The sequence below is a fragment of the Myxocyprinus asiaticus genome, chromosome 33 (genome assembly GCF_019703515.2).
Source record: "Myxocyprinus asiaticus isolate MX2 ecotype Aquarium Trade chromosome 33, UBuf_Myxa_2, whole genome shotgun sequence".
Lineage (NCBI taxonomy): Eukaryota > Metazoa > Chordata > Actinopteri > Cypriniformes > Catostomidae > Myxocyprinus > Myxocyprinus asiaticus.
This window is the reverse complement of record NC_059376.1, coordinates 32643680-32656781: the sequence shown is the minus strand read 5'-3', so window position 1 is coordinate 32656781 and position 13102 is coordinate 32643680. Positions and strand designations below refer to the sequence as shown.

The 13102-nt window shown below is 37.2% G+C and overlaps 1 protein-coding gene across 2 annotated transcripts in view; it reads left to right on the top strand.

The window, feature by feature from the left end:
* LOC127423904 (cAMP-specific 3',5'-cyclic phosphodiesterase 4D-like) overlaps positions 1-13102 on the top strand; it is a 114532-nt gene that overhangs the window by 79201 nt on the left and 22229 nt on the right. The window contains exons 1-2 of one of the 2 annotated variants that reach the window (XM_051668579.1): positions 1559-1858; positions 12389-12580. In XM_051668579.1, the coding sequence (XP_051524539.1) occupies positions 1791-1858; positions 12389-12580 (260 nt within the window). In that variant the 5' untranslated portion in view covers positions 1559-1790. Of the gene's footprint in view, positions 1-1558; positions 1859-12388; positions 12581-13102 lie in introns of those variants that run through there. The other variant, XM_051668578.1, reaches the window with a different exon arrangement.

The window sequence follows — 13102 nt, the reverse complement described above, 5'->3', positions numbered from 1 at the left end:
CTTCTTACCGTCATTGGTTGACATCATTGGTAGGTGTGACCTGGAGCTCCACCTACTTTGAGGCTGACAGCTAATTTTGTTTACGTTCTTCAGTCAGTCAAAATCAGTTAATATGAACTCACTGGCGTGTAGAGTTATTAGAGAGCTGGTGCAAATTGATCTACATCTATATGATCGTTAACTTAGAGAAATTTTACAAGAACATTTCATGCAATTTGTTTTTTGTTTATTTAATCTACGAAAGGAATCAAATCTACTCAAATACTCTCAAATACCCAATCACTCTTGTGCCATTTGCAGCGAAAGCCATTCATATATCTGCCCAAAGTAAGACATGTCTCTCTTATCATCATTCTTTTTTGTTTTTCCCCCATTAACACTCTTTTATACACCCGCTTTGCAGTAGTGTCATCATAAATTACAATAACAGTGTGATCGGCGTATATTATGGCTGCGTATAGTGTGTTGTTAGCTCAATAGCTCCACGAATTCAGAATGTAACTCATAAAATGAGGCATAAAGTCATTGATACACATTTTATTACCACATTAGTTAAGGTTTTACATGTCGTCTTGAGCATCTTCATATTTAAATTTACCTCTAAATGTCGTCTCACAGCGGTGTGGCGGGTGTCCGAAAGTTCGCAAACAGTATACCATTCCTCTGCTGTTTCAAACGTCTTTTTACTCCTGAACGAAGAACGAATAAGAACTTCTACAGAAGTATATCGAGGCCTTAAGTGTTCATACATGTTGATATCAGACATACTGAAGAAGATCCGTAAAGTTCTTATGCTTGTGTATGTATCCGCTTTTTCAAATTTTCCATTTGGACATCTTTTTTCTTTTAAAGCCGCTCGTAACTGGCAAAGTTTCAAATTCTTGTTTTAATGCAGCGGTTGATTGACAGACAAGGAGTGTCGCTTTGCTGCTGCCAGTACGCATTTAGGATGGATTAGTGTTAGCACCTCAAATGCGATGTAGTCACATGCGTTTTTAACCACATTCTTATGTGGTTTTTGCGATTCGATCACAAAACTTTTTAGACCCTGTTTAGACCTGTATTTGATCGAATCGCCAGAAGCACATCTTACTACCAGGTGTAAACAGGGTTAATTTGAGGAATAATGTGTCTTATGTGTTGCCATGAGTTCTGGTGTAAAAAAAAAAAAAAACAGTTGTGACAGATGTTTTTTTGTATGTATTTTATTTGAATCACTCATGTCACTTACTGTATATCAGTTTCATTAGAGTCAGATGATCACACTTTCAATTAGATGTAAACCATGCATTAGGTTGAAGTTCATAATAAAGTTACTGGCTGGTAAGTGACTCTTTTTTATTTTCTTGTTTTTACTCCCATTTAAAACTAATGTTCACTTTCTGGGCTACTTTTCAGTTTGAGGTGTAAAGTTGCCTTTTCCATTCAGTTATCTCAAACACGAGGATTGCCCTACCCCCGACCACGTCATTACTACAAGAGCAACAAACCCTGCAGCCCTGCAGGAAGGGAGGGAGGGAAGGGAAGCACAGAGGGTTGGAGGTTTAGGAGAGAGAGAGAGAGAAACTGGAGACAGAGTTGGAGAGACAGATTGTCTTACACTAAGGCAGCCGGTTGCTGTGAGACAGAAACATTTTAATGCCCGTCTGAGATTCCAAAGACTTCTGTCAGTGCAGAAAACAGAGGCAGGGTGTCTCAGCCGAGTCATGTTTGTGCTGGGAGACACACGTGAGGACTGACCACAGACGCACAAAGCTGGGATTAGCTGTTGCCGCTAGCAGAGGGAATCCATGTCCAGAATGAGTATTATTATGAAGCCCCGGTCGCGCTCTACCAGTTCAATTAAGAACACAGAAGGGTAAAGGAGAACTTTTGAACCTCCTTCTGTCTTCTAACTCTGCCCTTACTCCTAACCATGTGCTTGCTGTTTCCTTTTCCCCTCTAAAGTGAACAGTTTGCTTGTCTACATCTTTTTTTAACATCTTGTGCAACTCCCTGCTTCCTCTAAATTTTAAAACCACACCGTCTTTTCAAAAACCTTTACATCCTCCCTGTATTCTACTTTTCCTCAGGCATGTGTCTTTTATTTACCTTCTCTCCCTCTCCCCTAGCATTCTTTTCTGGGTTTGTCATTGACCGTGCAAGTCAATGATTTGTTAAAGTTTAACAGTCAGAGATATTTACAAAGTGGTTTTTATAGGGTTGCTTGTCACATAAGGGAAATTAGAAGGAATTTTTTTTTTTTTGTTTTTTTACAGGAGAGAGAGAGAGACTATTGGTTATATACATGTGTAGCTGTGAAATTAAATACTTTTGAGAAGTTGAAATGTCCTACAGTGGGACCTGTTACTGTTTGCTCCATCTAAAGCAATTTTAAACAGCATTTGGCAAGTTCTTTCATAATTATGCATGCATCTTTTATGATTTCGGGCTCTATTTTTGTAAGTGTGCAAAGCGCAGTGCAACGACCAGCGCAATGTCTTTTCCAATTTTCGTGAGCACTCATGAGTGCCAAATGTTTGTGGAACTTCAAATTATGTCCCTGCAATTGCCGTTTTATGAAACAAAACTGTATGAGATTTGTGTGAAACTGTCTATATGTTATGGTTTATTTTTCAATTATTATTATTATGCTTATATAAACAATTGTATTTATGATTTAATTTGTATTGGTGTTTTTCCACCTGTTGTCTTATGGTGAATTTTAAGTCGCTGCAAAAGGGTCCAGTGGATGAAGTTGGAGAGTGTAAAATGTTTGGATTTGGTATGATTTTTTTTACCACTTCGTAATTTTTAATATGTTTTCTTTTTTTTTTTTTAAGTGTAATTTGAATAAGTAAATTTTTTTTGGTTACATTTTTCTATGTTTCAATAAATACAATTTTTTTTAAATCAAAGTCGACCTGTAGAAGTGAAGTGCATGCCGATACAATCACTGTTAATACTAGCCATGATTTGTGTGTCATTAGATAAATTATTAATAATACTTACATTCTCTATAAATTAACAGAACGTACATCCAAAACCTGATGAGCTTATAAAAGGATCGTGTTACTGTCATAGAAATATTTCTATTCTTCTAATTCATTGCATACAGTTCATTTACACTACCAACTACTTATGAAGGTGCTGTCTTTGTTTATATCGCTGGTGCTTGAGGGAAGAGACTATAGGATGCAGATGGTGCAATAACTGGAGAAGAACCTCAGAATTAAATGACACTTATCACATGCTTACATGAAAATACCAAAACTTCATGACCATGCCCATTGACTGCACTTATGACTTAAAGCATAGCACTGTGCTTAGCGCTAGCGCTCTTAAAATAGGGCCCTGAGTATTAATTGAGAAACCACATGGAATTTGTAACACTTTACAATGTAACAATAGTTAATGCATAAGGTATCAGGAACTAATAATTAATTATATATTTTACAGGATTTATTCATCTTGGTTAATGTTATTTAAAAAATTTGCTGTTGTTAATTGTCAGTTCATATTAGTTCATAATTCATAAGCTACTGCATTTATAACATATACAACTTTTAAATTTAAATTTGTTTGTATATGTAGAAATGAACATTAACCAAGACTAATAAATGCTGTAAAAGTACTGTGCATTGTTAGTTCATGTCAACTATTGCATTAACTAACTGTTAACATATACATCCTTGATGTAAAGTATTACCAGGATATCTGTGGCGCTACTGATAGTGTGTTGCTCGAGGAGCATTATAGACATAGGTTCTGGTCCCTTGGAAACCAGTAAGAAATCACATTCACATAATCATTGATGAGCACGATCCGGAGGTTGTATTTTCCCTCAAAGATTTATTTTTACTCCACTGATTGTTAGGTTTAGGGTTGGGGTTTGGGTTAGGGGTGTATAGTTGTTAAACTATGCATTACTTTTGACTTTTACATAATTTACAACAAAAAATTAAACTCGCTTTTGCCACCATTCTATGGACTTTTCACCCGGAAGGTGCAGCCAACACCTGCCCATATGTTCAACAACACTTCCAGCTTCAGCCACTGGGGGCAGTGGTTCAATTTTCTGTAAGCACAGACGATTTTCAGCTAAAGAAATTTGATGACCAGTCACAGAATAAAAATTATGCACTTTCCCTTATACATTCATATACATTTTAACCTAACATTTTGATGTTGATGAAAAGTCCATGGACATGTTATGCATCAACTCGTGTAACAGGCTGATATTTCCTGGACGCTACTGCTGGACTGCAGCATATTTGAAAGTGTTGTCAAAGGCAGATACCTTACCCTTGTCTATCTTGTACTAACATGTGTGAGCTTATTATAGAAATCTGGGTAGAAATTGTAGAAGCTAGATTATTTTGTAAAGTGGTTTTATGAGTTTATTTTAATACACTGTGCGTCAAGTATTATTTGAGCAGTCGCTGTGACCCTGAGCGCTTTGTAATATAGTATATTGGTGATTCACACTATTGCTTTGGTGCATCATTTTGCTTTGTCTAAAGGTTTATAGCATAGCAAGGAAAGAGGCAGGTTACAACCCCCCTGTGCATGTGGAGTGCTCCATGAATAACAGCTCTCAGCTAAGCAAACATTGCCCTAGTTTGAGAATGATTAAGTGTGTGCGTGCGTGTGTATTGAATTGAAAAAAGGTGAAGAGGTCAGGAAGGAGGAAATCTCACTGACATCTTAATGATGTCATCACTGTGTCACACACTGTGAAGACAACGTGTGTCGGTATGCGCGTCCACCTCATATATTGACCTTATTGTCTGCGGTTCCTGTTTGTTTTGCCTCATTATTATACATGACAGTGACTCACAGTGCATGTCATACACACCAATAATTAAGTAGCATTCACCACCTCATGTCCTGTCATTGATACTACAGCCATTTGCGAATGTTTAAACACCTACTTGAAGGTGAGATGAGGTATCTAATTTTTTCGATTGATTCCACCTAAAGGTATAAAACACTTTGGCTCTGTGGTGTCATTAAACCATTGCTCTATTTTCTGAGTATCCTGAACAGCCAGACAAAGCAACGTTGGCTCAACCAATGGTGTGAGTTTGCAACAATGGCAGATTCTGTCCAAAGCAGAATGGGGGAATGTCCAGGAAACCTGTTTGAAAACAGTCATTTAGAGATGCTTGTGGTGTAGAAATTATTATTTGTATTATTTTTTTAAATACCTATGGAAATATTTTATGAGAAAATATTGCTGTGGATATTTGCTCTCGCAAATAAATGCTGTTGGGACAAAATTTTGCTGTGAGAGTTAATTAAAAACTAAAACAATGTACAGTATAGCTCTTATTAACTGCTTGTGACTATCAGAGGTTCCATTGTATCTCTCCACGTTCCTTTTCCATGGGGTCTCCAGTCCTCAGGTTCCACATTCTGAATGACCCAGGGCTCTTTTATTCCTCTTTTGAGCTCTAATGGACCACGTGCTATTAAATAGTGCTTATGGGGCCAGAAGGTTACATGCCAATTCATTTGTGTGCTACAATACAGTTACGCTATAATGCTGTAGAATGGAGATCAGAGTTGCTCTTTGTAAATAATTCACTGTATTACTTGAGCAGCTGAAGTAATCTTGGGATGTTAAAATACTATCTGCTATCCCAGCATAATATTCAGAGACAACTGTAAGTAAGCTATTTGTAAGTTAATTTTCCTCAAAAGTGTAAACACTGTGGCACTGGGGTCCTTTCAAAAAGATGAGTTCCAGGGTGGGACCATCTGTTTTCATGACCAAAGGCAGATGGGGGAGTTTTAGGGAAACTTGCTTGAAAACAGTTATTATATTTGCAATTCCATTTGGTGATGCTAGTGGTGCATGAATTAAGCCCAAAGTATATTTTGGTCAAACGGGAATGCTCATCGTCATTAGTAGAGTGCACGAGCACTGAACACGCACACCCAAATTTTTCTAACTGCGCGCCTTTGAACGAGCAGAATGTGCATGCACCTGGAATTATTTGCACTAATTAGTGTGTATACAAGGTGGCAATACTCATATTTGAGCTGTTGTTGTCATGAAGAAGTGCTAGAAGAAGATGTAATCGTCACTAAACAACAGGAGACGAAAATAAAAACAACAACAGTGGATGTGCACATCAAAAGCGTGAGTGTGAGGAGGTCAGGAGATACCTGTAATTGTATAACTTTAGTCTGAAGGACTATAAAGACACCTTTATAGGTCTAAACTCCTGAGGAGAATAGTCCGGTGTCTTGTAGAGTTGTAGAGTACATGCACCAATGGCCTGTGTATGCACGCACCGTCAAATAGTGTATACTTTGACAGGCTTGTGTTCGACTATGCGCATGACGCTGAGCATTCACGTCAAAATCGAAGTATACTTTGGGCTTTACACACTTCACATTTAAAACGGCAGTTTTACAAGATCTTGCATATTTGTAAAGCGTGGCAAGCATTAATGTTTTGATCTTAATTAAATATGAAAAACCTAACAAGAGGGTTTAGGAGACATATAGTATAGATATAAGGCCACCAGACTGTACCCGAAAATGAGGTGAAGTTTGCTGTGAAGACCATTATGGAAATGCTGAAGACATCCAGCTTACAGTGAATGAGAGATTAGTTAAGTCCCAAAAAAGAAGTTAGTTGGGGGACAGCCAGTCTCAATTTGAAGTGGCTTAAATTACACAGCCTAAGGGATTGGGCAGGGCTTCTGTTCTTACTCAATTTTGTCCACAACAAAAGAGCAAGCCAGTTTGACATCTGATGGCTTAGACAGCATAGCAGTGATTACAGTTAATTGTCCCTTTGATTTTAAAGGGACAGCCTTTTGGGAGGGAGACATTTTTAATCCTTTGGGTAAACCGACATTGAGTGGATTGGTGTGTCTAGTTATTAATTTAGTTATTGGGAGGAGAAGATAAAACCCCGTAATGTGATTCTTTTATGTGATTACAGAGCAAACCACATTGATTATCTTATATTTTGCCTGAAATATAGCACGCCATTCAATATCGATTGCCTGGCTGACATATACAGTATGTAATGTGTAAAGGGTTGCATAGTTCTATTGGTTTGTCGTGACATGACCGGTAGAGAGCATCTAGAAGGATCTACAATAATGTTTTTTCAACTGCCTAAGTCCAAACACTTTTTTGGGGTTACCCTATCTGTTATGATTAAAGTTGCTCAGTGTACCGTAAACTGTCTAGTTTGTGAATACTTTCCACTTGCATGTTTTGATAATATCAGTAGTTTTGGTCTGGAAAGAACCCACCCATCCAACACTGTAATGGATGCTTTAACATAGCTGGAAGTCATTATGATTATCTAGAAATAGCTGTTTAATGTAGTCTTGTGTGAAGTATCATACTTTCAACTATTTATGACATCTGAAGAGCTGTGAGTTTCCATCTTATTCCAGCAAAATGGCAATTAGGGATTAAGCTCAGAAGTCTACTAACCCCTGTTACAGCGTTTCTTAAACTGCATGTCGCGACCCAAATTGGGTCACATAGCCAAACATGTCGGGTCACGGCATGTTTTGGAATATGTGTAATTACTTCTTAGTAAGAGTAACAGAAGTTGCTAAGAGCAAATGCACTCTGTTCAGTCCCTTCTTTCACACTGTTGCCTTGGCAGGGACTGTCTTTGGGCTCTTTTCCACAATATCATTTGATAGGCACGCTCTCTCTCTCTCCGTGATATCAAGTTAGGTGGAGGCACTGTCAGGAGCTAAGGTGATTCTAGCCAAACAGAAAGATGACAAATTCCTCAATTCATTTGTTTGTCTCGGTTTAATATAAAGCAGCAAAAGAGCGAGGAGCACTAACAATGCATTATGAGTCACTCATAATAAGACTTGTGTGGCACCCGCAGCTTCGCAGCCATGAAAGTTCATGCAGAAATATGTAAGTACTATCAAAGTGGGATGAGGTAATTGCTTACAAACAGTCGCTCTGTACTGCTGTGTGTCATGCACTTAATTTTTCATAGTCCAGTGATAAATAGAAAGGTATCTGTATGACGGATTATGGTCAGCGTACTGTTGAAACTATTATTCACAAATATGTGAACTATTTACTATGGCAAACATAGTTTCTGTCAAAATGCCATAGTTACTGCAATTATTGTTACCAGGCTTACTATAAAAATTAATATGGTATCACCCTCAAACTGTGTAAAAAGCTTTCAGAATCTTTCAATAGGCAATATAAATTAAACAATAACTGTAGTAACTATTGTATTTGGAACTATATGGTTGATGGTTGTCATGGTACATGTTTGTAGGGGTTGCAAAATATGATGCTTTCCAGTTTAAACTGGATTTATTTGATTTTAACAGTTTCAACAGTTTTTCTTTCTTTATATCAACAATTTGAGAGTGTGCTTGTTTGTGTGCATGTTCAAATGTTTAATTTTGGTTAAAATGTATGTTTTTCAGTCTGTGAAATAATAATAATGATTTCTGTAATGAGTTTGTCTATATCACATTTGTTTTAGTCATAAAAATAAAAACGAATGAACTGGATACCAAATACAGCATATAACACGGTTTTGTAAGTGGGGGTCCCAGGTAAACACAAAATTTCTAATTTGGGTCCTGGGCCGAGAAAGTTTAAGAGCCCCTGTCCTATTACTAAAGTTGAAAGGCCTTGCATGTGAAATTGAGGTAAACTGCACTGCGGTGCAGTGTTTTTAAAATATTTTGATATTTATGAGTGCAGCAGAAATATTTCTTATGATTAATGAGATAGAGGAGGTGTTTATCTTCAAATAGCTTTCAGGCCTTTGCTTTAACAGATTTGAAGTGAGAGTAATGAGACTTAATGGAGTTCTAAACAAAGTTTGGTTGGAGCATGTTTGATCTGATCTCACTGTTAACCACTATATAAAGGCACACTGCTACTCTGCTATCCCTCCACCACCCCAACTCCACATTTACTTTACAATTTCAATATATACTGTATATAAAGTATATATAGGGCCTAACAATTAGCTTACACTCATTTATCAATATCTATTATCTTATCAAATATTCCCTAAATTGAAACCAAAATTGAGTCTCGGCTCTAGCCACTTCTTTCCAGATACCAAGCCAAACCAGTTTTACTATTATCTAAAGATAATGCGCAAACACCTAAACATTTTTTGGGAATGGGACAAACAATGGAAATGTTTGCAGAGAATATAGAAGTGTTGTTTTTTAGTTTATGTTAATTGATGATCCCTGGCGATTCACTTGGTCTTTATCGAAATAAATCCAATACTGTAAAAACAATGCTGTAAATTGTTTTGCTTATGAAAATACATAGACATACTGTATATAGGGTCTTATTTATTAACATGAGAAACATGAATTTGTGTACATTTTTCATATATCCATTCTCACACTGAATACATTCATGCATAGAATTGAATGTAACAATTTCAGCAAGAAGGTTTTTTTTTTTTTTTTTTACAATTTAAACAGTGATCCATTCTGCTTATATTTCATGAATTGTGTTTCATGCCCATTATATGCAGATTTTGTTTTTTTATTGCTAAATATTTGCAGCACATACAATAAATAAATAAATCTTATATTTCTAAACCTGATCTTGGTTGTATCTGATTGCACAGGTTTTGTTAGTTCACTGAATTAGATTTGCTGTTCACAGTTCCACTGTTATCTGTATTTGTTTTGTGTTTGGATTAATTACGGGGTGTTTGTATATCAGGACCAAAACCACTGAGGGTAATTACCCTCAAAAGTACACAGTGTCGACAGTTTTTGTTGGTTAAAGGGGTAGGTGTTGGTGTGTGTGTGATTGTATGTTAAGTCTAGTTAAAGCAGGCAGTGATCCTTGCAGGGAACAGATGGAGACCTTCACATGGTGCTTATTTGATAGATGTAAATGGTTAGGAATGAAATCTGAGCACTAGCAAGTTGAAGAGGAGAAGATAAGAGAGAGAGAGAGAGAGAGAGAGAGAGAGAGAGAGAGAGAGAGAGAGAGAGAGAGAGAGAGAGAGCCTGTGAGGGTGGAAGCAGAGTATTTTTCCTTCCTTTTCTCAAGACACATAGTCAAGGCAAAATACTGAGGACGCTCTAGTCAGTCAGTGGGCTGGTCATTTCTTAAAAATGCCAAGTAATGAAAGAGCTGTATTTAAATGAAGAGTATACAGTAGATTCCATATTTTTGCTAAACATCTCCATGTAGGTGCTCAAGAACTGATCCAAGAACTGATGTTGGACATTTTACCTCCACCCACCCCACCCCTCACCTTACACTTACAGCATGTGTTTTACTGTTAAATTTTACTTATTTTTCACATTTATTTTATAAAATATCCATCATATTATTTATGTAAGACACCTAATATTCTTCTAAATGAGTTACGTGCTAATAAACCTTGGTTTTTACCAGTTAAAAAATACAATACAAACTATGGGGCTGTTTACACCGACCACGTTTTTGCGACTGTCTACTCATTTTTTTGTTGCTCTATGTAAACGTGCTTGACGTCTTTGATCGTTGCATAATGTCTCCCTGTTTGTTCAGCATCTCCTGCATGATCATTATGTTTTTGAGACTCCGTGTCAAGTTTGAGAAAGAACTTTGACTTTTCAAAACACATGTCGAGACACTGCTATGCGCCTAGCTTTTTTGAACACAACGACAACACTTTTGATCTGAACGGCCCCTTAGAATGCAAAACATTTCTGACAGAATGCAGACAAAACAATATGCAATGAAAGAAGAATAAAGAAGTATATTTGCAAGGAAACAGTATATTAAGACGGTGAATAAAACAAGCATGAAAAATACAATTTAGGTGTTTTAATTTTTACTTTTGAGAGAAACACATGTTGTTTTCAAATGCATATTAACGAATAAAGGTTGTTATTTTACGACTGCACCTGTATTATGAGGGAGCCAATTTCTCCTTTGTAGTGTAACAAAAGCATTTGTGTGGGTTACAGTAAGAGGAGAAAAATCTCATTCATAATGCATGTCTAGAGTTAAGAGTGTATGAATTGGTAAGCCAGTGCATTCCTGTGATATGACCCATGAGAGATGAGGGCAGTGCATCAGCAGGGCTACAGACCGCTAGCTGGTGTATTAACTGTGAATAAGTAATTTTTTCAGTGAAAAACAAAAAATAAAGTGCCAAACTAGTATTGGGTTGAATATGTACATGAAATACTTCAAATTTAGGTTTTTGTTTCGACTGTAGTGCTTTGATAGCACTCCTTGAATACCAGGGAACACACTATAATACTAAATTGATACCTGAGTATTGTTAGTGTAATGCAATCCAAAAATTTGATATATTGTGAGCTTTTTCTCATTTGCTTCTAATTAATCTTCATTGCATTTCATTGCTTTGTGCAACAAGTGCTGAACTTCCTGTATTACTTTATAATAGAGCCATAGAAGTGGCGTAGAGCATAGGCAAGTCAGTCTCAGAAAAAAAAAGTGACATGAGGGAATAGCGTACCTTAGTTCCAGCATGTTTATCATTACCTGAAAACCTTTGCAGTCTAGCTGTACAGAAGACTTACATTCTTAGCCTGTTCTGAGTTTTCTTTGTGTTTGAATAGAAATAATTGAGTAATTGTTAATCTAATGTTGCAATACGTTTCGTCTTCTCACCTTCTCATGTTTTGAGTGGCGGTGAGTATATCATTACAGAATTGTGAGAAAAAATATTTAATCACTTTAAAATATTTTCCCCCACCTCTGCTGAATACAGACAATAGAAACGTTGTTTATGCATGATGATTATTCACTCTGACATATTTATTCTCCGTCATAGCAAATCTCAATCCTCTGATTCATGCAGGTCATGAATTATTGGCCCTTTATGTGTGATACACAATTGTCAGCAGTCCCCAAGGGTCAGACTGACCCACTAATACGGAATTATTCATCCACACCACGTTAGTCTAAGCTGTCAGCAGACATGGAGTTGATGATGATGGAAGTGAGAGTAAAGGCGTAAAGCCACGTCACTGCGCACGTCAGGGAAATCCCCAGGGCCGGGCGATTATATTAATGCACCCTGGAGATTACGAGTCAGCACGTTGTAAGCACAGGGAGGTGAAGACTGGGTGTAAGGTGATAGAAGGCACTCCTGTTGAGCTGGGGAAGCCCTCTACCAAGCATGGTCTAAACTTTAAATCTCAGTGGAAGGAAGGAAGGATGGATGGACAGATGTTCTGTCCTTCCTTCCTTCTTTCTTTCTTTCTTTCCTTCCTTCCTTCCTTCCTTCCTTCTGAACTATTTTACTCTGCGGAAGAATTGTTTGCGATTTTCCTTGTGTCCAGATCAATCACGAGGAATTTGATGGAAACTTTGGCTGTATAACCTCCAACTTCACATTTGACATCAGCGCTAACCACTCTGTTTTGTGTCTCCACAGCTTTGATGTGGACAATGGCACCTCATCGGGACGTAGTCCGCTGGATCCCATGGCCAGCCCGGGGTCAGGGCTCATCCTCCAGGCCAACTTTGTGCACAGCCAGAGGAGAGAGTCCTTCCTGTACCGCTCTGACAGTGACTATGACCTCTCACCAAAGTCTATGTCCAGGAACTCCTCCATTGCCAGTGACATGTGAGCAAATGTCTCAACTAGGGATGACAATTTTCAGACATTTTCATTATCGATCGTCGTGGAAATTAACAATCAATTAAACGATTAATCGTTAACATTATTACAGCAAAACACACTTGGTGGACTCCAAATAATATGTAACTGTAGCCTACTCTTTAAATATAAATAAAATTATTACATTTGAGAAATTAACGTATTGGCATTTTCCTCTGAAAATATTCTTAGTTCAGTGTATTTTAATACATTTAGACCATGTTTAGTATGAATTTGTGAATTATTTAATTACTGTTAATTAATTACTCTTAGTAATAACTTGTATACAATATATACTGTATTACTTGAGTTTGTTTGATATGATTGTGGATTGTGGGTTCATTTTAAATTAAGTCAAATCATAACGCGCTGCATAAACGCAGTAGCCTACGTTACATAACGTTTCTCTCGTACTGGTGAGATTTCAGCTGAATGTGTTTTTTTATAGTTTTGGATGAAACAAGGAGACCAGCAGATCAACTGTGCTTG